General features: G+C 51.6%; 1 protein-coding gene across 2 annotated transcripts in view; it reads left to right on the forward strand.

The window, feature by feature from the left end:
- Positions 1–1,621: 1,621 nt before the first annotated feature.
- Positions 1,622–25,069, forward strand: part of LARP1 (La ribonucleoprotein 1, translational regulator) — a 46,219-nt gene continuing 22,771 nt past the window's right edge. The window contains exons 1-2 of one of the 2 annotated variants that reach the window (XM_054841444.1): positions 1,622–2,058; positions 18,602–18,628. In XM_054841444.1, the coding sequence (XP_054697419.1) occupies positions 1,707–2,058; positions 18,602–18,628 (379 nt within the window). In that variant the 5' untranslated portion in view covers positions 1,622–1,706. The remainder of the gene's footprint in view (positions 2,059–18,601; positions 18,629–25,069) is intronic. The other variant, XM_054841443.1, reaches the window with a different exon arrangement.

The raw sequence follows: 25,069 nt of genomic DNA on the forward strand, positions 1-25,069 counted from the left end.
CGCTCAGCTTCCCTTCACATGAAGGGTGGGTGTTTGAGAGCTGACCAGCCAAGGCGATTTGTCCCTGTGGCTGATGCAGAAAGGTTGCACGGACGCTTCCTTTCTCCCCCCTCACCCATGCATTTATTTTCTAATACTTCAAACTCTGCCAAGGTTTGGCCTTGCTGGCCACCGAGGAGGCTGAGACTCGCCCAGCTCCCTCCTGCCTGGCAGCCCTGGAGCCACTTTGGCTCTCAGCCACTGCAGGCTCCTTCCTGCTCACGTGGCAGGCAGAGCAGCATCCCAAAGGGACCAGGCAGCAGGAATGCTGTGCCCCAGCTGGGGGACAGGACAGGGACCCCGCTGGGCTGCACGTCCCCTGGCCACAGCCACCTTCCTCCACCAGCAATGGGCTGCAGTCCCCGCCTGGGGACCTGCTCCTAGAGAGGGTAAAGGTGCCAGCCTGGCTGGCAGGGAAGGTGGCCCGGGTCGACGGGAGTTGTGCAGCCCCGGAGCAGTGCTTGCGAGGAGCGTAGTGACCCCCTGGCAAATACGGGACTGGGCTATATGGAGTACAGGACGCAGCTTGTGGTACTGCAACTCAGGCATCAGCGCATTCCCTCTGGGTACTGAGACAGACAGCCAGGCCAGTGGCCGGCTCTTCGGGAGTCAAAATCAACTTACACAAACTTCCTTTTAGGATTTCACTGGCCAGATTCTTAAACGTATTTGGGACATGGTGCACGCTGGTGATCCCCGAGGCTGCAGCACATGAGGGTGCTCTCTGAGCCAAGAGGCTGCGTACCATGGCACACAGAGATGGTCTCAGCGGAGCATCCCTGATCGCCTGAGACTCCCTCTGCAGATCCGCCAGACCCTTGATGCTGTTGCCCTTCCGAATGGGGTGCTGAGCTCACGTTTGTCTCTCGCCCTCTTCTTTCCTTCCAACAGCTCCGCTGTGAAACCAACTTTTCACCCTCCTCCACGCACCGTCAGCTGGGAGCTACATCTTCAGTGCCTTGTCACGCCGTGGGGTCTCCTGCGCAGACATCTCACCGGGGCTACAGGACACCCTGGAGCTTCCCGATGAACCTTTCTGGGGAGAAGTGGGGCGCTCCGTTACCCCCGGCCGTGGGTACCCGAGAGCATCCCGGTCCCTCGGCTCCGGGTTGAAGCGTGCAGCAACACCCCCGCGACAGCCGTTGCTCCCCGGTTCACATCCGTCTGGAGGCGCCTCACGGCAACCCACCCACCCCCGCTTCTGCAGCAGCGTGTCGCTGGCGGTTCGGGGGCTCCGGGGCTCCCGGAACGCACCGGGGAGCCCCGGAGCCCCCGAACCGCCAGCGGAACCCCGAGCCGGAGCAGGGCTTCTCCCAGCCGGCAGGACCGGGGTGAAGCCCGGCGGCAGGGCTTACCCCTACCGCGGAGACTCGGGAAACGGACCGATACCCCCCACCCCGCCCCACCCGTTACGGCCCCTTTAAGTGCCCCCCCGCCGGCGTTGCATCAGGCACGTGCGCGCCGCCGGCCGGCCCGCGGGGGCGCGCCCCGCCCCTCCCCTCGCCGGCGGCGCGCTCGGGCCGGCGCGGCGCGCGCCCCCGCGGCAGTCGCGTGGTCCCCGCGCGTCTCCATATTGCGGCGGCGGTAGGGGGGGGGGCCGGGCAGCGCGGCGGGGCTCGGGGGCGCCGCGTGCGAGGGGAGTTCCCCGGCGGGGCGGGGGCGCGCAGATGGCGACGCAGGTGGAGGCGCTGCTGCCCGGCGCCCCGCTGCTGCCCGCCGAGGAGCGCGCCCTGGTGCTGAAGCCGCCGCAGGACGGCGGCCGGGAGAAGGGCGAGCCGCCCATGGGCCCCGACGGCGGTCCCGCGGCGCCGCGGCCGTCCAGCGCCAAGCAGCAGAAGGAGGAGAGCAATAACCAGGAGAAGGAGAGCCTCCTGAGGGCGGGAGGCGAGGCGGAGGACGGCGGCGAGGCGGGAGGCGCGGGGCGCCGGGAGTTCATCGAGGCCCCGCCGCCCAAGGTGAACCCCTGGACGAAGAACGCCCCCGCCGCCGCGCCGGCGGTGAACGGACAGTCGCCTCCAGGTGGGTGCTCGCGGGGGGTGGGGGTTGGAGAGAGGTTGGGGGGGGTGGAGGAGGGGGGAGAAGGTTGGTTGCGCCGCCGACCGCGCCCCGGCCGGCCGCGCCATGCGGCACGGCGTGGGGACGGCGCCGCGCCTGAGGCCTGCGGGGGAGCGGGGCCGCGGCTGGCGTGAGGGCAGCGCGGAGCGGGGGGGTGGTGGCTGTGTGTGTGTGTGAGAGGGGGGCGCTGGAAGTAGGAAGCGGCGGCGCCGTCCGTGGCCATGAGGCGGGGAGCGCGTGTGCGGGGGAGGGGAGCGCGGCCCGGCCCGGGCAGCGGCCATGAGGCGGCGGCGGGGGAGGGGGGAGGCGGGGGACGCTGAGGGCCCGGTGGTTGCGAGGCGGGCTCGAGCGCGAGGCGGCCGAAGGCGCTCGGCCGCGGCGCGAGGCGGCCGAAGGCATTCGGCGGCCGGGCCCCGGCGGCGGGCACGCGGCGCCCGCCCCGCTGCGAGTGCCCTCCCCCCCCCCCCGCCAGCTCCCAGCATTCCGCCGCAGCGCAGCGCAGGCAACGTGGTCGCTTCCCCGGGCGCCGCCAGCGTGCGGTTTCCCCCGGGAGCGCGGCCCGGCCCTTGCCGCTCTCCGCCACCGCCCCCCCGGGGGGCCCTTCCCCGGCCGCGGCCTGGCGCTGCCCCACGTGTGCGGCGGCGGCTCCCCCGGCGCGCAGGCCGCGCCGCCTTTCTCTGCCGACTCATGGCGGCGGGGCCGGGGGCTGCGGCGGCGGCCGAGCGCGGCTCTGCCCCTGCACGCTTGCAGCCGTGAATAGGGGTTGTCAGCGGTGAAGAGTGCGCGGCTGGGGAGAGGGGATGTCCCCAAAAGGGAGTCGCGTGGGGAAGCGAAGGGGCAGCGTGCAGCAGTGGCGGTGGGGTGACGCTGTCCAAATCGTGTTTGTAACCCGCTGCTGTCGTCAGCAAAAGCTAAAATTGCAGAACACCATTTCCTCTGAAGTCGGGATAGGTGCTGCTCTTACCAGGAGGCCATCTCTCATACCTGCTTCAAGGGAATCAGTACTAAGAGGAAAGCACAGAAGCTTTCACTAAGTGTCTTGTTTGGGAAAGACTTTATAATTTTTCTGACCAGCCTCTGTTAACTGTAATTGCACTGCCAGATATGACATCAGATTCCCAATTACTGTATGTGCTACTGTTTTGTAAGAACTGTTACTGCCTAGTGTGATGATTCATCAGAAGTATCGATCTTTGAAAGATGGACAGCTCTGCAATTTCCACCTGGAAAGCTGTCATCTTAGTGGGGAGTATGGAGAAGCTAATTATGCTAGGTAAAAGTGCGTGTTCGCATTGTTTGGTGGTTTGTCATTGTGTGCACCAACATAAGCAAAGCTTAACAAAATCCAGGGCAGCGTTGCTGTCTGCATTTGCCTCTTGCGGTGTGACATAAAACCGGTCACATCGTTCCTTTGTGTGAAAGCTGCGCTCCATCCTGCTGCCTTCTTGGGTAACAGTCACTAGAAATAAAACCAAAAGATGCAAAACTGCAAGATTGAACGTTCCTGTTTGAGGCTCGTGTCTAAGGCGCATCCAGATTCGTTACCAGGCCCATCGCAAAGGTGGGTGACTCATCAAACTGAGCAGACACGGGGCCGTATGCCCAATGCAAGGAGGGGGCCCTTGCAAATCCTGAGATGATTTTTTGAGGGACAGTGTGTCAGTAGCATGTCTAACCTATGGTACGGTAAGGGAGTAATGCTGCAACACTCAGAATTTTCTTGGGCTTGGCACAATTGTGCCTGTATTCGTGAAGGTGTTCAAATAGTGGAATTGGTTAGTGGTGCGTTTGGGGATGCTTGGCAGCAGCGACTGGTTCCTGCAGTGCCCCAGACACTGCCACTTGGCTCTTCTCTCTTGGGGCATTGTTTCTTTTGCTGCCTGTTCGTTAGCAGAAGAGAAAACGTGTAAAATAAACACGGCTGGCAAGCTCCCACGAGAGGCAGGCTGGCAGCTGACCTTGCCTGGCGGCCCTTCGTGCAAGTACCCTCTCGTAGAGTTTGCAGGCTCCTGTTGTGTCTTCTCTGCTTTGGGTGGAGGATTTCTCTTGGCAGACGGTTACCAAAAAAATCTGGAGTGTGAGTTTGTGCAAAAGATGGTGCTGGTGAGGTGAGTTGTGTTGCGCTAACCTCCAGGAGATCACCTAAAGAAAGTGACTCCTTTGTATGCTTAAAGCAGATTGAGAGCTTTTAAATTCTGGAAAGTCACTGCTGGATGTTTTGGGGGTTTCAACAGAGCTTAGAAAACCATTGCTCATGATCCAGCAGTGCTCCCAGAGCAGTGCTTCTGTGCTGGAGATATTAAATGTCTCCCGCCCTGATCGTGCCAGAGGTAGTGAGGACAGCAAGGAGCCTAGTGAGGACAGCTCTGTAAAGATAAAGGGATCCCTCTATGACTTGTTCTACAGGCTTTGAAAGCCCTGATTTTGTTATAATGATTATATTAATTATAGACCCATAGAACAGATTTAATGGACAAGACCTGCTCCTTAGGTGTTCGCCCATTCTGTAATGGTCTGTTGGAATTAGTACTTATAAAAGTAAAGACATTGAGCTCTGGCCCAGAGAAAACAGAGCTGCCCTCAAGATCTTTGTGAGTTTCTGCTGTCTGTGTCAGAATATGAATAGGGAAGAGCTTCACAAATTCACCTCTGCTTGTTTTGAACTGACTTGCTGCAGCTGGAACGTTGAATGCATCGAGGGGCTGATGGAGGCATTGAAGAACAGTGTCCTTTTTTTGACGGATTAGGATTTATCTTCAGAAGTTGATGCCTTGCCTACCTGCTGCAGCATTTTTGTGCTCAAGGTTGACAGTGAGGTCTGCAATAGGATGTTTGAGTAAATGTTTCTGCTTTTTCAGGAAGGAGGACTATTGAAGCAAAGCCTCTCCTTCTTAATCCCTCCTCCCAAAAGCACGACGGCATGGCAGTAAGTGGAGCAACCATTAGATCTAATTAGACAACAGTGATACTGCTGATGCTATAAGCAGAGGCTGAGGCTCAGCTGAAGTGGCACACCAGAAGATTTTCCTGGTGCCTTGACGAGATGCGTGTTAGGTTTCCATTCATGTGCGTTTCAGTCAAGGTACAAGAGAGCAGAGGGGATCCTTTCAGTCCTGGGATAATACATGGTCCTGTCCTACGTGGCAAGTCTCGTACTTGACGCTGCTTATTGCTTGTGAGGGATGCTGGAGGAGCTGGTAATGATGCCTCATTTTTACTCTCTGATGATCTAGTAACAAGGTCTGCGTGACTGTCCTCTCGTTATTATACATTCTCTTCTTATCATGTAAATAAATGCAGCCAGCAGACTGACTGGCGAAGGCATGATGGTAGTGTGTGTGTGTGTCTGCAGTAGTAAAGGAAGCATTTTCTGGCAAAACCAGCTTTGCACTTTTGGCTAGAAAACAAATTCAAACTATTTTTTCAAATTCTTGTATAGAGGAGGAGTGTGGCTTGCAGTTAAGACAACTTGACCTTCTGGAACATGCTGTACTCCTCCGCTGTGCCCTGCACCGGGGTTGGTGCTGATGTAAGCATTGGTGCAGACAGGTGTTAACAGCACCCCATTTTGAAAACCTGCTGGATTTATTTCAAGAAATGTTGCATCAAGACACTTGGCACTTCTTAATTTTTAAAGCCATTTACATCTTGGAAGTAAGAACACGCAGGTTTTAACGACTGCTGCTGCAATTGTCGAGCTTTGCCCATGCTAACTATTATGCCGGTTTTCATTCTGGTTGCAAACACTCAGCAAGGAGAAGGCAGTGTATTTCCTAGTGGAGATGCAGGAGGTGTCTTAATTTCTCAAGTAGAGTTTCTTGCTTGCCGTTTGGCAAATGTGCTGGGCGGATAAGCAGTACTTTCCAGAAGGCAGACCTTAGTTGCCAGCAGCAAGCACCAGAGGTTAGCTGACTATTGTTCAGAGAGAGCCCATGTTGCTCTATGCCAGAGCAGAGGCTGGGTTGGCTACCGGTACTGAGGAGAAGGCAGGGGAAGATTCATTAGCTTCTCACCCCTTGCTGACTAAGTCCCCATAGGGCTTTCCTTGAAACTAGCCTCCAGTACAAGAGATAAGATGTATGGGAAGCTTATTTTACCTTTGGCATTACTTTGCATTCGGAGTAGATGTGCGCATCTGCCTGCTTGGGTATCCAGCTTGGTAGTGCCACACACACCTATTTCCAAAGTGTTGGGCAACTCTCGCTCTGTCGTGGCATGTAATTGTGGAGCTCTCCTGGCTGGCTGTTGCAACAGAGCTGCTATCGCAGTAAGAGTCCTCTCCCCCACCACCCTAAGTTTCCTCTCTGAAATACTGTTTTGTTCTAATCCTGCAACTCACATTTGAGTAACTCTTCCCATCTTGTTGGGGAGAAAGAGGGTAACTGGAACTCACTGCTCCTAAAAACTGTGAAGGTTAGTGTTTTCCCTCCCCTGCATACCTTTGCCCTTCAGATTTGTGCTGGACCTTTGCCCTGTTCTGCACTGTTTGTTTCGGGAAGGCTGGGGAATGCGGCACAGCTCCTGAGAGCTGACTCACTGGCCCTGGTTGCTGGGCTTCAGCGCTTGCTTCTGTTGCGACCTCCAGTTCTAGATTGCCAGGTTCGAGGCATCGCTGGAGGATTCTCACCAACCACCTCCTTACCTTCGCAACACTTTTAAGCTGTTTATTGCCTGTGGTGCCATGGGAGTTTGCATCAGGCTTGCACCAAGGATCACTGGATTGGGCAGTGGAAGGACGGACTTGGGTCAGATGTTAAGATAAATCAACTGCAAAAAGCAGAGCTGGGAATGGGGGCACTGGGGCTGCAAGGCTCTGCTCTCCCTTCCAAATTATGACACCTGATCCTTTCGCTGTGCTTTTGAATAGTGTGAAACTGTCCTCGGGGGAATGCCAAATGCCGACTTGGATAGAATTAGGTTGCTCTGTGCATACTTAAAACTACTTTGTAATGAATCTCTGACACCACCTCAGTGGTAGTACTTGTTTGGCTAAACAAGGAATGGGCATTTTAGTAGAAAGCTGTGCTGCCTCGACCAGGTTGAACGTTTTAATCCTTACAGTTACTACGACTGCAAACAGCAAGGGATTAAAAAACAACAGTATCTTAATGAAAACTTTAATACACTGGAATACTGCCAGAGGATGGTGGTACATCTCTCGGAGGAGCTCTGCTCCCATCTCAGTAACCAGGTGAACAGAGGTACGGTGGCCTTGCTGTGGATATGGCAGATAACTGATAGGAGAGCTGGGAAGGCTTTTTGCTCTGCTCTTACCGTAAGCCCAGTTGGGAGTGATGAGCTTTTTTCATTCCCAACCACAATATGCATTTACATTACGGTCTTTAAAATGTTATTTATCCTCTGGTTGTTTTGGCATTGGAACCTTCGCTGACTTTGTACCAAGGGCTTAAGTCTCCACTCTGCCGGCTCTGTCAAATCCCTGGCTCGCTGTGCACACAGGGAGCTCAGGAAAAGAGGTGGTGCGACCTTGGTGATACCTGCTGGGCTCTTATGGTGGTAATGCTGTCTAGGTGGAGCTTTGCATGGGCAAGAAGTCATCTCCTGGGGTTGGGTAAAGCTCTGGGTACTCTGTGTAGATGTGTGGTCTCTGGCATGGCCAGCTCTGCATTTGTCCCTTTCTTTGCTTGAGACCAGGCTTCAGTTCCAAACTCATTCTGCAGCTCCAGGTCCTTATTCATGATCTCTGAGTGGAATTGGGAGGCTTTTCTCCTTGCATTGAAATAACTGGCTAATCTGAACATCCAGTAGCAAATGATACCGCTTCATGACTTGAGCAGGTCAGAGGAGAGGTAAAAGAAAGGCTTCGAAGAAGTTAATGTAGTACTGTGAAAACTTAAAGCAGCTACTTGTGTATTTAGGCAACAATAGTTGGTGACCAGAACAAATGGGAACTGAATTTGGCCTTGAATAAATCTATTACTAGGCTTCTATGTGGGGAGAGTCCCAGGTCAGGGTCGGTCTGGATTGCTGCGCTGAACGGAGAAGCGAGTGCGCACGTGAAGGTCCCGCAGCTGTGGAGTAAAAACTGGCACGAGGCATTTGGTGAAAATAGGTTTGCTGATAGCAATTGTAATACTGCGCAAGATATGCATTTGTTTTGGGAAGGGTTGTGGAAACGGTGGTCAAGTCAAGTGTCAACATGTTTCTAAACAGAGGCTCATCCTGTAATTGCAGGTTCCCAGAAGAGCCTCCTAACTGAACTTTCCTCTGTCAGAGTACAGGTTTGTGCTACAGTTTGGGGGGCTTCTGTGGGCAGGCCTGGGTAATTGCCTTTCCTGAGCAAACTGGCACGTGATGTGTTGTAGCTCTGCTGGTTTCAGTATTGCACTGTGCTGCCAGTGCTGGCTGAGCTGCCAGAGCCATCCTTAGCAAGTCTGGCCCAGCTTCGGCGTGACACTCGCTATGGACTTTGCCAGGATCAAGAGCTCTTCCTGCAGCATTAAAGCAACGTGTGCTGGGGATATTCTGCTGTGACATGCGAGGAGAGGGAGGAAGGGCTGTGAACTGGCTGATCTAATACCTGCATTATCAGTGGTTTACCTTCAGTGTCCTTCTGAAGCAAAGCTGACTTAGGAGTAGCAGCTCACCTTGACACTTCCGTGTGTCGCATCGCTATATGGAAACATGAAGCAGGCAGCTGGCTTCAGTACTCTGCGGTGGTTGTGATTTTATTTTTTTTCTGTTTTGTTTTGAGTCATCCTATTCCTTTACATGGTCACAAATTGGAAGGATTGGTAGAGATCTCTGCTGCAGATAGCTTGGGGCTGATGGTGTGTGGGAGGTGACCACGGTGGCCCTGGCTGTATTGGATGCTCTGGCACAACGGGTCAGGTAGAAGATTGTTTGCTTTAGAAATGGCCAATGGAGGTAGCTGTTGGTGTGACTGAGGTCTGCAAGTGCTGCTCAGCCTGGCTCTGGTGGCACTGAGAGGTGATGCAGGTGCCCTTTGCTCACTTGATCTAGAAAATGGCACTCCGGTTCCCTCCGGAGTGTGCGTGGTGCGTACAACGTGCTGTCGGGCGCAGCTTGCCCCGACCTGTGCTCCTGGGGAAGCACGTTTGCTTCTTGCCAGGCACCCCTTGAAGTGGCTGGAAACAGGTCTGTAACCTGCTGCTTTAGCATGCAGAGCTGGCCTGTGACCTGGCCACATGCCTGCAGGTGCTTCTCTCCACTCCTGACTTGCTCCCCAAAGTGGCCCTGGCTTCTGACAGGGCACAGGAGAGGCATCCCTGCCCCACGAGGAAGGTGGTGGAGGAGAAGCATCTCTGGTGCTCCGCAGTGTGACTTGTTTGGTCTCTGGCAGGCTCTGCAGAGATCCCTTGGTGAGGGTGAGAGCGATAGCGATACCACTGGGGAGAAATGGGGGCTTGGATGGGGCTTGTGAACCTCACGTGTCCTTGACACACGAGCCAGAGTTTAAACTGTGATTGGAAAGCTGGGCGGGGGGACGGAAATGTGCTGTGTGTCCTTCCCACTGGGCACGGGTGCAGCCGGAGGGGCTGTGCAAGCCTGAGGGGTCGGCCCGCACGTGGGAGCCCAGTGCAGGTCCACTCTTCCCTACTCAGGTATGGGGGTGCAGTCCTGGAGGCTCAGGGGTGGTGGGAGGAAGCAGAGTCCCTCCCGAGCACTCTGCTGAGCACGTTTTTCCAGCTGAACGGCAGCGTATGCCGTGCTCCTGCAGAGTGACTCTGCAGTCTGCAGGGCATGGCTGCGTGCTGGAAGGGATCCGCCGGCAAGAGGGAGGGCTCAGGGGGCTGCTTATCTCTTCTCCTTTCCTGGTAGTCATTTGACTTTTTTTGACTTGCCTGCCGGATGCATGCATGGAGAGAACAGAGGGTTTTCAGGGCTAGATAAGTTAGGTTTTAAAAAGTCTGAAATGCTGAGAAAAGAGGTGAGTTTTTCCTGACCAAATATGTGGGGAAACAAGTATGAAATTGGAAAAGCCACAAAAATGAGGAAAGGGTAGAGTTTTGTTGATGGGAAAGTAAGAGAAAAGGTGTGTGGGGAGATTGGTGTCTTACTTGCCTGGTAACTCGGAGGTGCTGCCAGAAGGTGGGTTCACTGCTAAATACTTGGCATTGTCTCTAAGCAGATTATTTGTAATATGTATTCAGCCATCGCACTAAATTCACTCTGCTTTCTTTTTTTTTTTATTATAGCTGTGCTTTTGAAAGCTTCTGGTCAGTGGTGCAAATGAGTGATTATTAATTTACCAAATGTTAGTTACTACACTATCTGGTTTGCACACTTACAGATGATGAAGCCAGTGATGGAATGAAATAGTGAGAACTTATGGTCAGTAAGCAACACTCAAATGTTTGATAAGCCAACATTCGCTTCATTTCAGACTACAGGAAATTAATTTCTTCAGGTTCTCCAAGGTCAGATCTTCTATTTTTTGCATTAAATGCTGTAAAAGAAGCACTGAGTTTACTCCTGCAAGACACTTAGGATTCTCACTACAATAACTTTATACCTTTACTGTAGCCCTTTCAAATAGTCACAAAGTCAGCATACCTGAAGAGTAATGTCTGTTTATGTCCTCTCTCCTGGCCTCACAGAACAAGCCTATTGAAAATGAAGACGTGACCATAATAACAAATAGCAATGCTTTTGGCCTCACCTAGCACAGAGAGAGATATTTAAAGGAGTGACTGAAGCACTTCGTCCTACCCGTGAACCTCCTGATGAGCGTTGGCAAGTTGGCTACAAGGCTGTGCAAGGGGGCAAGTAAAGGGAAAAACAGAGCAAATAATTAAGTGTAAAGAGTGACACCAGTGTGCGTGATGCTGAGAAACTATGTGACCATAGCAGCAGATACCGAAATGTGGAGGAATACATCCCAAAAATGTTGTTGGAGGTTTTACTCTGAAACAGAAGTGATAGGGTATTTGTTCACGAGATCCCACCCAACAAGACAGAAAAGTGAATCACGGAGGTGTCTCCACCATGTGCTGAGATGACAAAGCATGAGACTATGCTGTCTGTAATCATATTAAATTTCACTTCCCAACTCCCAGCTAAACCTTGAGAGCTCGGGGGAATACCTAATATGATCTAATGCATCTTCTGAGTGCTCAGAAATCCTCTGCCACTGCAAAAGGTCTTGCACTGAGCTGAACAAAGGGGGACTGATTTCTTTTGGCTTTCCAATCTTGGGTGAACTCTTCTAGCTCCCCTTTTTCTTAATCGGGGAATAACAGATGTGACAGTTGCACGCTGTGCAGGGAGAAATTTGCTGTGAGTGACCCACATTTTTAAAATGTAATATTAAACCTGTAAGTACAACTGTGAAGATGATTTGGAAGAGATGTGGCAGATTACAGGCAGTCAACCTTCTTCAGTAGGAGCTGAAATCTTAGTTGATCTAGTTAACAGCAGAGAAGTGGAACCAAGCAAGGATGGAGTTTGGAGGGTGATTGGAAAAGCTGTGCATTTGATTAAAGCCAACCAGATAGCCTGGACCGGAGGCGGGGAACATCTCAGATAGACTGAGTCTGATGATTTCTAATTCAGTTAAGAGATTTAATTATGTTGTCTTCACTGTGCTGCCTTGCGTATCCTGCAGACCCCCTGCTTGGCCCTCTGCCTGCAGCCCTAAGGTGGAGAGAACCTTGCAATTTTCAGTTTCCTGGGGTTTTCACAGGGATTTATGGCATTCCTGCCTGACTTTATGGGACATACCGGTGATACTGGGGCTTTTGAGGAGTTGGGGCGGGGGGGGAGATCCTCTTTTGTGGAGAGGCTGGATTTTTGGCTGCGATAATGGATTCTTCTCTGTAGGGAGAAGGATCTGTCTTGCTCGCAGCTTATTGAGCTGTCCTTAGGCAAAGCTTCGATATGGTGCCTGAGACTTGATGTGCACGCAGATGTGTTGCAGAGCTGTGTGCGATAACGCTGTCAGAGGGGAACCCCATCCTGTATCTGTTTCCACAGCCTGGGATCTAGTTGGCTTCTGGGCCGCACCAAAACGGTTCCTGTGTTTCAACAAGAGTCTCTGAGACGTGTTAATTTTGCTTTACCATGCCTGAAATTTTACTGTCTGTTCAATATCCAGTAGCTTGAGGTACAGTTTGGGCAGGGTGACTGTGGTCATTGGGTCCAGACTCATGTAGGGTTGGTCACCTGGAAGGCTGGAGACTTCCGGCGGTGTCACTTCAGGCTTACTGGTGATTAAAGGATGTGAGGCAGAGAGCTGGGTCACCAGCTGCTTCATGGGAACAGTAATCGGGCATCTTTAAGGTGCCTTGTACTTTCTCTGTAGCTTTTCGTTGGGTGCATAAATTAGGGCTTCTGGTTGGAGCAGCAGTGGTTTGCTGCTTGTCCATTTTGGAGATGAGGGAAGAAGGGGTTAATGGGAGAGAACACCCAGTGTTTGTTCTCTCCACTGCAAGCACTGATAAGTGGATGGGAGAAAAAACAGCCGTGACCTTACAGTTATTCCTTGTGTGCCTGTGTGAGTGTTGGATTCACATTACTGCCTGTTTGGAGAGTTCTCATTTTTTCTGGTCAGACTGACCAGATGCATTCCCCAGAACCCTGTCAGCATCTCTGGTGCTTGGAGAAGAGACCTGGACCCTCTTCCAAGCGGATCTCAAAGGTGCTGTTGCTGGGCATGGTGCCGGTCCCATTGGTGACCGTGTGTTCAGCCAGTTGGCAGCCCTGCTTGGTCAGCTCTGCTTCCCTTTTGTCCAGAAGAGACCGAACATCAGCATTAAGGTGCTAATTTAGTTTAGTGTGTGGTGTGAAGTTAAAGCTAGGGAGCTATCTCAGACAGATAATGCTCTGATTTTGGAGTAGGTGGGGTTTTTTTCCAGGGGTTGAAAACTCTTGCAACTTGGTAATGCTGGAAGTTTTCATCCCTTTTCAAGTACATGAAGTTAGCAGAGGCACCCCAGCTGAGTTTCACCAAAACCACAGTCATTTATACACTGAAAATCTATTTCAAGCATTTGTTTCCATGTGGTTTGTGGGAAATCGATGCTAGAGCTTACACTGACTGCAGCTCTTTAGCCTCTTAGTGTAGGTGATGAGGTTGTCTGAGAAGGAATCAAGCCTCTCCTCTGGATAGAGAGCAGGAAACCACTTACCAGCATCCAGTGGTCCAGATACCCTTGCAGAGAAACCAATTTGGGGGCTGATAAACGCTTCTGTAGCTTTTTATCTTTTTCTTGCACAGACCTTATTGGTGTCTTAGGACCTAACCAATATCAGGTTAGGATTGGTCCATCTGGCTTGGATCTTTTACTCATCTCAAACTTTAGCTTCTCTTTGAGGGGGTGAAGATACTTTTTACTACAGTAGCTGAGTGTTGTTAAGGGGCATGGAACCTGTACCTGGCAGTTGGGGAAGGCTGGGAAGATCTGGGTGGCTGAGAGCCGGACCCTCCCCGAGCCTGCTTGGCAGGTAATGGAGGGGAGCAGGAAGCGAGCAAGATCTCAGGAGGGATGTAATTGGCTATGCTAATCTTTGGGTTTGGGGTTTCTTGCTTTGCTGCTTTTTCCTAGCAGAACTCGCCCCCTTCTCCATTGAGCATTGCTTTGAAGAGGACAGTAACTGTCTTGGGAACCTGTGCAGGCACTACTGTGGCCTCTGAGGGGGAGCCCGATCACACAGATTTGAGAGGAAGAGTTGCCTGGGGAAGGAGAAGAGATTCAAGCGGCACTGGTCTCTTTGCAGCAGACACTGGACTGTGTAATTTGGACCTTTTCCTTGCCTCTGCTGTTTGCACTGGGAGGATTGCTCTTGTAGCCAGAGGAGCAGAACTGAATTGTCCCTGTTGAGTGGCAGGTCAGGTTAGGAGGAGAGATCCCCAGTGATCCTGCTGTCCCCCAGCATTTCCCTTCCTCATCTCTCTCCTGGGTAGCTAGCGCAGCCCTGCAGCTTTTGAGCCATCACAACTGAATTCTGGTTGTGTCTGTGCTGCCAAGTCCCTGTGTGACCTTGGAGAGGTCATTTTTTTGCTGACGTCCGTGTCTTTTGTCTGCAAAATGTGGAGGATGATTTAGTTACAACTTCATGGGTCAAAAGGCAGAAAAAATCAGCTGGTGTCTTCCCGTAGCAGTGGCAGTGTGGATGGGCCCTGTGTCCTGCTGAGAGCAGCTGAGGAGCATGCCGTCATGTACACTTGTACCGGTGCATGCAGAGGAGCAGTTCTTGCTCAGCACACCGGTGTGCTTTGGTGACAGGCAGGTGACATAGGTGCACTGAGGGTGTTTTTTCCCCGGTTTGGGGAGCAGAAGGGTAATTGGGAGGGGAGGGGGTGTGTGTGCAGGGAGCTGCTTCTCACTGGCGCTCAGCCTGCGGCCGTGCTGCCCCTCTCGGCAGTTACGGCCGTGGGTTGCTGTAATAACGAGTCAGCGTTTCTCTTGCATCAGGGCTAATGAGCTGCTCCTCAGCTGCTGCCTCCCAGGCCCTGCTGGGAAGAAGCAGCATCCGTGGTGGAAGAGGGGCACTGGTGGCAGGAGGGCTGGGGATGGGGAGCAGGTGACGGAGGTCACTTCTTGGCCATTGCTCCTGAGCAAGGAGAAGGCAGGCTTCCTGTGAGGGTGTTTGGATTTGGCACTGAAGCGTGGCTGGTGGATGAGCCTGGTTGGCAGCATGCTTCTGCAGTGAGCAGAGTAGCAGTGGAGGGGAGATATGGGCCCGTAACTGGGGTAGCCTTTTTGGACCTGTCCCAGATACCTGAATAGCAGCAGTGGCCAGATAGCCCTAGGGAGGGGGTATGTGTGTGGATGCATCAGCCTTTCTCTTTAAATGCCCCATTTTAGCATACAATCTCCTCCCGTGTTTAAAAATACCATAAGGCAAAAATTGGGATTCTGTATCCACCCCCCAGCACCACCTAAAATAAGGACGACTGCCCTCAATTTAGTTGTGTCTCCTGGGCTTTTTGTGCAGCAACTCTGGGTATTGGTGTTCAGAGCAGGCACCTCTGTACCGTGTCTGCACCCTCGTGTGACAGTCCTGAAAGGGATGCCCCAACATCCTCCTGGCTGCAACACACACCCTTGACCTCCTCCTGCTCGCTCCTTCCTCCACCCCCCTTTGCTGATAACAGGGAGATTTGTGAAATGTGGTTTCCGCTGAGATGTTGTAGGCTGTATGGATAACGTACAGAACTGAGTAGGATGGTAAAGAGCTTGAGAAATACCTGGCTTGGCAGAGACTGGTGCTACAAGGAAGAGATTGCCTGTGCCTGTGGTGATTATAATCCCTCTGTTTAGACACCAGTTCTTTCTGGTTTGGGGTTCATTCTGCAAAACAAAGTGTCTGCATGCAAGAAGGGGAAGGAAATGTGAGACCATGAGGCCCAAATTTCATGGGTCTTCCTTGCTTGCATCGCGATATTGTTACTTCTTGTTCCTTCCTGTTTGGCTGCCTGGGGGCTATTTTGTATCGGCTCAGGGGGCAGGCTGGATTTGGCTGGGAGGTGTGATGCATGCGGGGGCAGAGCTGCCTGGCTCACACATGGGGAGTGCCCACTGCTGCGCAGGTGGCTGGTCGGATGGTGGAGAGCTGCTGCTGAGCATTGTCCTCTGCAGCATCTGGCCTGAATCAGGATACCCGGGATCGGGGTGCCTTGGGGGGAAGCAGGTGGCAAAGTGGTGTGTGTGGTGGGAGGAATCAGTGGGGCTAGTTTGCTGGCTTTGGCTTTCCATGTTGGGACTTTGCTTGAGCAAAATCCTAGCCTGGTCTCTGTTCCTGGGTCCTTTGTGTTTGATTTTTTTTTAACCCTGGGAGCGGAGGTGACCTAGACAGGCAGCCTCAGTCCTGCAGTGTGCTAGATGGGCTCCTTGAAGAGCAGCCTTAGGGGTTTTTATCTGCCGGCCACGCACATTTCTGCCTTCTTCCCCACCATGGCTTTCTTGGGAAAAGAAAGTGCTGCCTGATTTAGGCTTCTCTTGGGCATCTCAGGTGCTGCCCTTAATTGGCAGGCTAATTTCTAATCTAGTCACTCAAGCTTGTAAGGGAAGAAGGTGTCCCAAAGGGTCGTTTGCCTGGCAGTCCCTGACCAGCCCTGCCTCATATCTGTCCTCCCAGCAACCCTATTTTTCAGAAAAGTGAGTCCTGCAGACTGATTGCTCTGTGCATGTTCTCAGCAGTGGGGAAAGCTGCCTGCAAACCTAGTGCTCTGGGTCTCTGCTCCGGAGAGCTTGGAGTCAAATCTGCATTAATTGCAGGTGTGCTGAGTTGGACAAGCTCAGCCTCTCCCAGACAAGAGGGCTGAGGACTGGAGGCAAGGGTCCTTCCTCAACAGAAGCTGCACTGGTAAACCTCTTGAGGTGAATATGAGCAATATCTGCCCCGGCCATCATGCGTGGTCCTTGCTTTCTCCTGACGTAAGCAACTGAGGAGTTTTCACTGCTTTTCTAGCAAATCCAGTGGCAAATCTCCTATCAAGCTGTTGTGGCTAAGCTCAAGAGAAGCCAGGTGAACCTTGCTGTGCATCTCTAGAGGCAGACAGGACAGTGGGGGATATAGCAGTGAGCTGAGTAGAGACCTCGAGGGAATGCAAGCTTGGAGTTGTATCAGTGGCATGGCTGATAGGAGATGTCCCTGAGGGGTCACCTGCAGTTGCCACCTGATTTGGTGGCAGTTGGGGTTTCTAGAAGTGAGTAGCTTGGACCTCTTGTGGATGGCTGGTTGTGCAGATGGCTGGCCAGGCTGAGGCACGCATTTGATGAAGAGTTGGTTGGACAGCCTAGTAGGAATGCAAACTGGAGAACTGTACCTGGCGGTGTACAGCAAGGGGAATGGTTGCCAAGGCCTGTAGTTCTTGGCTGGCACAAAGAAGTTCCTTTTCTCAGCCACTGTAGTATTAATTTATTATTATTATTAATAATAAGTTTTTGTTTTGGTAATAGCCGTTACAGCTATTTGATCCAAACAGGTGGGATACGCATTCATCGGTGCTTCTACCTTGTTACTCTGCAGAGGAGCTGTCTGGGAGTTGCCCAAGTAAGGAAGTGCAGAAATTGCCTCTTGTTTGGGACCTGTTAGATCAAGTACAGGGTGTTTCTACTCACTGTTTTAGGAGCCTGTCCTTGTCGCAACCATCACAGAAATAAAAGCTGTTTAGATGCGCCTGGGCGATGTGCTGGTGGAGGGTTACAGTAGAACATGCAGTCTGCAAAGGATTCAACCTAGTGCTTGGAGGATTTTCTGGATATGTTGTTATTTTCCCCCGAGATCATACCTTCAGCGTGGCCACAGACCATAATTCTGTGTAATGTTGGAGGGAATTTTGATTTCTTTTTTTTTCCCCCCTTGCTTCCGCTGCTTATACTTGGGATGAAAGCATCCCTGCCTGAGGATGCGTTGAAGACAGTGCATTGTCAAAGGTAGAGAAATAGGAGCTCTTTGATAGAGGCATGTTTTTGCTGTTTCTGCATTGGTTGAGCCCAGGCCAGAGAGCATTGCCCTGTCCACGGGGTGGTCCTTGCTGCAACTCTTGTGACTTTTCAGCTGAATGTGTGTTTTGGGCAGCTGATAAGCAGGAGCCAGGGGCCTGCCCCTGTCCTAGCAGGACCTTGGCTTGCTGGCAGCCTCCCTTCCCCCTCTAAGTTTCTTGAAGAAAATACAGTGTATTGCTCTCAAAGTGCTGTTTTCATAGCTTCTTGGGAGCCTTTGTCAACAGTGTTTCTCCACACATGCTGTCTTGCATGCTCCTCAAAAGAACAAATCTTTCATCTGATCCTTCCCAGCTACTTCCGTGAATGTCTTCCTCCCAACAGTAAATCGGGTCCATCAGGAGAAAGACCTGTACCTCTAACTGGAAAGAGCTTGGGAGTGGGAAGGTTGAGTAATCTGTTTTGGGATCTGAAACTCTCCAGCAGCTCTGCACAATGGGCTGTACTTGCTGGCAGAGCCACCTGAGATGGGAAGGCGAAGGTGTTCCCCCAGGATGATGCGTGATGTGCCAAGACACTGGGTGCCCGTTCGGGTGATGGGTGTGTGCTCCTGGCTGTTCTCTGGTTATAGGTGCTGTGTTGGAGCCAGGCACAGCTGTCGATGTCCCTTGTGGTTATGAAAACCAAGAACCATCAGGAAAATGCTTGTTCTGCTTTTTGCCACCTGCGCTCCCTGGCCGATCACCATGTTAGATGTTCTCTGTGCGGGTTTCCATTTGATAACGCTGGCTGGGGGAGCGTGGGGGTGCCACTGTCTAGCTTATTGTGTGGAGCTTTGTACATCTCATGAGCTTTTTATTCCTGATCACTGTCTGTTAGAAGCCAATATAGAAGGTTATTTGAGAGCAATACATTCAGGTAAACACTGTCTCCTTCAAAATCTGTCTCACAGCAAGTGGTTGAATTGAGGTGGGTTCCAGACTGGATTGATGTTTAACTTGGGATACTAAGAAAATACTTCCTCTGTTTAGCTAAAGCAAACAAATCAAGAGAGGAGGGACCTTTTAAATATGATTTGCACTCCAGCTACAACTAATACTAATTTTTTTCTTTTGCTTTTTTTTCTTTTACAGATATATTTCCAACTGACGGCCAGTCTGGTATGTATTAATTAAAAATGGAGTTCTTCAAACCCCACTCTCTCATGCAGCACACTTCTCTTTCTACAGAGTCAGCACTAACCATATTTAGAAGACTGATAGGCAGATATGCAACAGACATTAACTTTTAAAAAAAACCCAATACACCAAAAAACCAAACAAACAAAACCACAACCAAAACACCCAAAAAGCCAAAACAAAAAACCTTCCTCAAACAAACAAGGCCCCTGTAATATTTGACCATTCCTGTATGGCAGTGACATATTTTTGCTTTCATGTAGTGATGACTACAGCTTCTGGAAGGTTACTTTCCTCCCATACATCGTAGGGTGGCAAAATTGGGTGTCTGGGGTGAAAGAGTTTGGGAACTTGTAGGTTTTGATCATCACACATAACTGAAAACATTTACGTCTCGAGATGCAAATGTAACTTGGAATTGCTGCTGTTAGTCTGTATGTTAGCTGTATACGGCTTGACGTGTCCATGAACCTGAAGATACATGTTTGAATTTGCAATACTTTGAAAAGATGCGGACTTCCCCCTTGGTTTGTTTAGCCTGTGTGTTGCTGCTGAGTATGGCTGTTAACTACAACGAAGATGCACCCTGCGTTGCCATCAGTGCAAGACCAATGGCCCCAGTAGCACGTGCAGCCTCGCCAGGAGGGGCCCTACAGAAAAGGACTGGGCTCCTGGGGAGCCTCGAGAGAGAGGAGGCTACTCTGGGTGGGGGTCCCAAATCAGAAGGGGGATGTAGTTTTTAAAAGTTGATATCTATGATCTCAATTCTTGTCTTTGCCAAACTGCCGGAAGCTCTTCATCTGGGGTGATGCTGAAGTGCCAAGACTGAAGGAAAGGTTTATGTTTTACCCAGCACCACCAAGAGCAGTCAGTAAGATCCTGTTGTTTCAGAGCTGTAGCGTCTTGTGGAGATGTCCCGAGGTAATGGCACTGGGAATGGGGGTCAGTGCCTGGGCTGGCATTGTGCAACCTTGGGCACGTCACCATGTCCACCTCCTACCTGCATCTTTGGCTTTGCATGGGATCACATTTCCCCAGTTCATGCAATACTGTGAGGATAAATCACTACTGATTGTGGAGGCATTGCGTGGTCAGGATTTGGAAGTACTGGAAGAATTTGGAAGCTCTATTGTCTTAAAGCTGATTTCAGTAAAAATAACTTGCTGGTTTTGAGTGGTCTGGGGTAATGTTGGAGACAGTGTAATTTGACTTCACGAAGTAAACAGACGGTTGGAAGTTGTGTGTATGTGTTTCCAGAGCTCTAGCTAGCTGATGAGGCTGTGGTATATAACTAAATCCACTGGAGCATTGCAGAAGATGCCTCTGTAGGTGTTGGAGAAGTAGCTCAAGTAGTAAGCAAACCCATTTATAAGTCTTTCATGACTTTCTTGCTTTCAGAACACGTGTGTGAGTGAAAAATTAAGACTGGTTTTGAAGAAGCAAAGGTATATTCCCATGTGTTGAGTTCATAAGAGGCTTTTCTTCACCCTGCTGAAGATCATCGTTCATCGAGTGTTGGGTTTTGTCTGCCTGTGCTGCAGGCTCAGAAGTGTCCTTTGCTTGGCACAACTCCATCCGCTGCTCTCCAGCTGGTTGGGGACCTTTGCAGCTGCCCCCAGGGTGGGGCACGAGCCTGTGTCTGCAGCAGATGATAGCGTTTCAGTAAATGCATGTTACATGTCAATAGTATTGCAGAAAACATTACCTACAGAGCTTGGGGGTTTGGGGTTTTTTTTACAATTTTATATTTTTAAGGAGATAAGTGAAAGCTTAAACAGGATTCCTCATAATGGTAGCTGCACAGTCCTTTCTTATTTCTTCTCCAGAAAAGCCTTAAAGCTGGTGCCATGTTTTTTTTTCCCATGCACTAAGCTTATGTGGAAGCCCTGATATCTCGAAACAGTGAAGTGTGAAGGCAGCAGGCAAAGGCAGGGTAGCACGGCTGGCGGGGGGCAGCAGGCTTGCCGGGAGCATACCTGCTCCTAGCATCAGAGTTGTGCGCTGCTGAGGCTGTTGGGTTTGACTCCCTCACCTCCCTTTCATTGCCTAGGTTGTTTAATGAGTTAATTTGCTCAAGTCTGTTACTGCAAATCACCAGCACTCCCATATCTATGTTGGTGCCTTTTTTTTTTTTTTAATGTTAATCTTGTACGGCCAGGTGGGTCTATATGGCTGGTTTCCCCTCTTGGTGAGAAGTCCGCTGTTCTTCCACCCAAGGAAGCAGTTAGCATAGTGACAGAGGATGCTGAGTTGTGGTAACAGAATTGGGACTTGCATAGGTGGGGAGCCGGAGCCAAAAATCAGCCATTTTGTAGGTGCAGCAGCTGCAGCATGCCCCAAAGCATGTTCCTGCTTGTTAGCGTGTGGATGCTGGAGGCGTTCTGCCCTCAGCCTGGTGTCACATGCAAGTGCTGTGGAGGTGGAAGGGCAGCAGTGTTTGCGTCCTGGTTACCTAACAGCGTTTGGAAATAAAGCTGTTCTCAGAGAGAGGCGACCGACTTTCCTTCTGTCTAGCACAGCGGTTCCTCAGTCCTCTCCTCTCCCACACCCAGCGACTAGAATTTGGCAGCTGTAGGGTGCTGTTCGGAAGAAGCCACTTCAGACCTTGTGATCTGGAGTTCAGGTGGAAGGCTGAGAGACTTCAACACCCTTGAGAGGTGCGGTGCTGGGCTTGGCAGTGTGGTGGCAGGGCAGAGGGATGGACTCTCATGCTCCTCACTTCTGCTGTTAGAGGAAGGCCGTGAGGGCACATCTCCAACCCAGACATCTGTGGACGTGTTGGCCGTGGACACCTAACCTCTCTGCGAGGCTGCTGAGGCTGTCCCCATCCCAGGAGTTGTTGCTGCATGGGGTGGTGAAGTTTGCTGCCTGCTATTTAAGGCAAGCTTTTTTGCTTGCTTTAAACGAATCTCCTGCTATCTTTGTGTGCTGTTCCTGGCTCCAGTTGGTCAGGAGGTGTCCTCCTGGCACAGTACACCACAACTAGCCCTCCTCAGCTGTGGAGGATCTCACCCTTTGTACTCTAACCTCTTAAGGGGCTGCCTCTGGGCAATTTAATTGCTTTTCTCTGTGCATGTGTAACACTGCTGTGCCCTTGTTGAAATGCAGAGACTAGAGCTGACTGCAGGGTGCAATTGTGGATGCGCTTGTGTTCAACACAGCAGCAAGTGATGCTCTGTCTTGGTCTTGCTATTCCTGATTTTTTTTTTTTTAAATCTCTTGCTGCACCCCAAGCTGATCATTTTGAAGAATTGTCAGCAGTGGCTGAAATATCTTTCTTGAGTTATAAATGCCACTTTGAATTGAATGCTATGAAGTTCTTCATAAAGAGATGTGTGTGATGCTCCCACTGCAAGGAGGCAGGTTTTAATCCTTTATAAGGAAAAGGAAGAGAGATGCGCCTTTAAATTAGGAAAGAAAGTGCTGTGTTATGCTCTTTTGTAGCTGGCTGTAGCTTCCTTTAGGAAGGCTCACTCATATTAGGGTGGTTTTACTCTTTTGTGGTGTGTATTGAGACAGGGGAGGCAGCCACCTGTAGCAGTGGAATTACGTGGATGGGAGAGCACTGGAATTACCTGGATTGGAGAGCGTGATTTATGCAGCAGGATCCATGTGATTGCACCCAGGAAGGAAGTTGGCAGTATTTGTTACATCAAAGTTATTTAGAAAAATCTTGAACGTCACTGCTGTTGGCTTAAGGTGGGGGGCTTAAGTGAGGATGTTGTATCTTGCGCTTGGACAGTGTGCCCTGAAATCAGCTTGGTTGAGGTACAGTAATCCTTAAATAGCAAAAAAAGGAGCCTTTCTGCCTGCTCTCATGGGTTGCAAGGATATTTGGCTGCCTTGTTGGTGTTATGGTTTTAATGCTTTGGATTCGCTGACAGGGGGAAGCCCCCATACCTGTGCTGAGTTTAATGCAGGTGGTTATGGGACTGTAGGATTTCTTCAGCTCGTTTCTAGATACACCCTGCTTAGTGGGTGACCTGGATCTGGCCTCCCTGAATTCCTGGGAGTGTTTGTTGCACCTAGTCCTACCACCAAATCGCTATTGCGTTCCTCCCACCCCAAGAGATGGGGCTGGATTTCTGCCTGGTGGTGGCTCTGTTTTCCTTGGCCTTCCTGCTGCTCCATATCTTTTTGTTACACACAGTCGGGGAGGCAGGTTTGCAGCTGGCCTGGTGCAGGTTTCGAGCATGAGGTCTAGTGGCCGCTTTGCAAGTGGCTTCTGCACAGGGGATACACTGGTCCTGCAGAGATCCCTCTGCAGAAGTAGCCAAAGTCGGGTACAGGAATCACAGCAGGGAGGAACTAAGAATGGTGTTATTTAAATTACTTCACAGTCTCCTTTCTAGAAACCCAGTCTCTGGCTCTCTTCTTTGAGGTGACAGGTTTTCCAGAGGCGTGTTTTCTGCAGAGTTTGCACCTTTGCCTCGTACGACCCCTCACCCCTCCGCTGGCACGGGCAGTGGGAGCTGCGCAATCCCCTCCTAGACAGTGAAATGCTTAAGAGCTGGAGGGTCTCCTGGCAGGCGCTTGGCTCTCAATTCCTTTTAAATATTTACAGTGAGACATACCAGATGCTTCCCAGGAATGGTTTTGTCAGCTTCCAAGTCCCCAGATGCAGCGGCAGAAGAGGCTGACAGCCGTTAAAGGGATCACGTCACTGCAATGCCCTGGGTTCAGCAGCAATGCGGTGACCTCTTCTTGCTCATGCTACAGGCACTGCTGGTTGTGCTGTCTCATCGGCCGCAGCGGGATGCTGGTAGAGAGCACCCCTCTGCTGATGACAAGAGATTAATGATGTCTGGTCCTCAGGCTTTTTTCTTTTTTTTTTTCCTTCTTTTTTTGTCTTCGCCGTTGAAGCTCTTCCACTGCAGTGGGAGGGGGAGCAAGTGATGCTCTTGGCTTTTGTTGCCACACACCTTTTTTCTGGGACCTTCTCTCTGCAGTGGTGTGTGACTGCTGCACAGCTGCATTTGCTCCCTCTCCATTCTTGGCATGGCTGTGTCTGTCTCGTTCATCCAGCTGCCCTGCGGAGAGAGGAGTGGGTTGATCCAGATGAGGCAAACTCCCATCGCCAGCTCTGAGCTTTGCCAGCCGTGGGCATGCAGAGGAGGAGCATCGCTGCTGAGTGCCACCCCTGCACTGGTCACACTGGTCTGGTTCCCGGTGTGCCTCCCACTTTTGAGATAAGGTCCAGGACCTTGGGCTGGGCCCTGTTTGTTGCTCTTGGTGCTTATCAGCTTTTGCTGCTGACAAGGTGACCCACTGTGCAGCGCTGAGGATGGGGAGGGAAGGCAAGGCCCTCCCGGCCCGAGCTGCACACCGGTCTGGTTCCCCTGGGACAGTCCGTGCATGTGCAGCACACCGGGCTCGCTCCTGTGCCAGGCACCCCTCTCTCAATGTTACATCTCCTGGCTGGATGAGGGACTTCTCGGGTGCCATAGAGGTAGGATCTATGGAGGTGGCAGGTTGGTTCCTCCAAGGGGGGCCAGGGAGGGACGAGCTCACTAGGTCATGGTTTTTCTAACTAAATATAGTTGCCCGTGCTTTCATAAGGCCGGGATTTTTGCATCATGTGACTGTCTTATCCCTCCCTGCCCGCAGTCAGTCAGAGTAGGGGATCATGTGTCTGAATGGGTAATAATTAACTGTTAACTAGCTTTTCATTAGAGCCTGCCAGAACAGGCAGAGCGGTGCAGCAGGAGCGAAGGAAACTGCTCCTTGTCCCTCCTGGAGGGCGGACACCCCCCTTTAATTTGCAAATCACTTGCCCCCAAAGGTGAGTGGGTTGGGTTTTCTTGCTGTGTTTTATAAGGAGTTGCCAGTCCTGCCATGCCTTGTGTGTCTGTCCATGCTGTCCTGTAGTTCCTGCTCATGTCACCCCTTCCTCTCCCCACCACTGATTATTTAATTTTTTAAGGTCATGAACTATCAGCTGGTTTCCAAGCCAGCTTGGAGGAGAGCCTGACCCTCCAGCTCCTCCACGATTTGGCCTGCCTGCATGCCCTGGGCCCCCGCAGCCTTGCCTTGGGCGCCCTCCTCTCCCAGCGCCGAGGTGTCCTTGCTGCACCTCGCTGTCCTGGGCAGCAGCTGGATCAACTTGTGCCTTTTCTCAGGGGCCCCAGCCTCCTCGGAGCACCATGGGCTCCCTCGTTTTGACAGGTTCTGGAGTTCAGTCAGCTGGGTGACCTTGGCAGCGTCCCCATTGCGATGCCTCCCGGGGTCTGGGAACCACTGGCTTTCCCAAGCAGAGACCCCTTAGTTTAGGGCTCGATTTTTCCTTAGAAAACTGGGAGGGTTCCTGTGCCATCGCATTCTGCATGAGCCTGGCGTCTTGGGGATCGGTGTGGTGGTGTGAGCATGGATCGTGTGTCAAAAGTTTCCTAGAAATCCTCTTCAGGGAAGAGCATTGCTTGAAAA

The sequence above is a fragment of the Grus americana genome, chromosome 14 (assembly GCF_028858705.1).
Source record: "Grus americana isolate bGruAme1 chromosome 14, bGruAme1.mat, whole genome shotgun sequence".
Lineage (NCBI taxonomy): Eukaryota > Metazoa > Chordata > Aves > Gruiformes > Gruidae > Grus > Grus americana.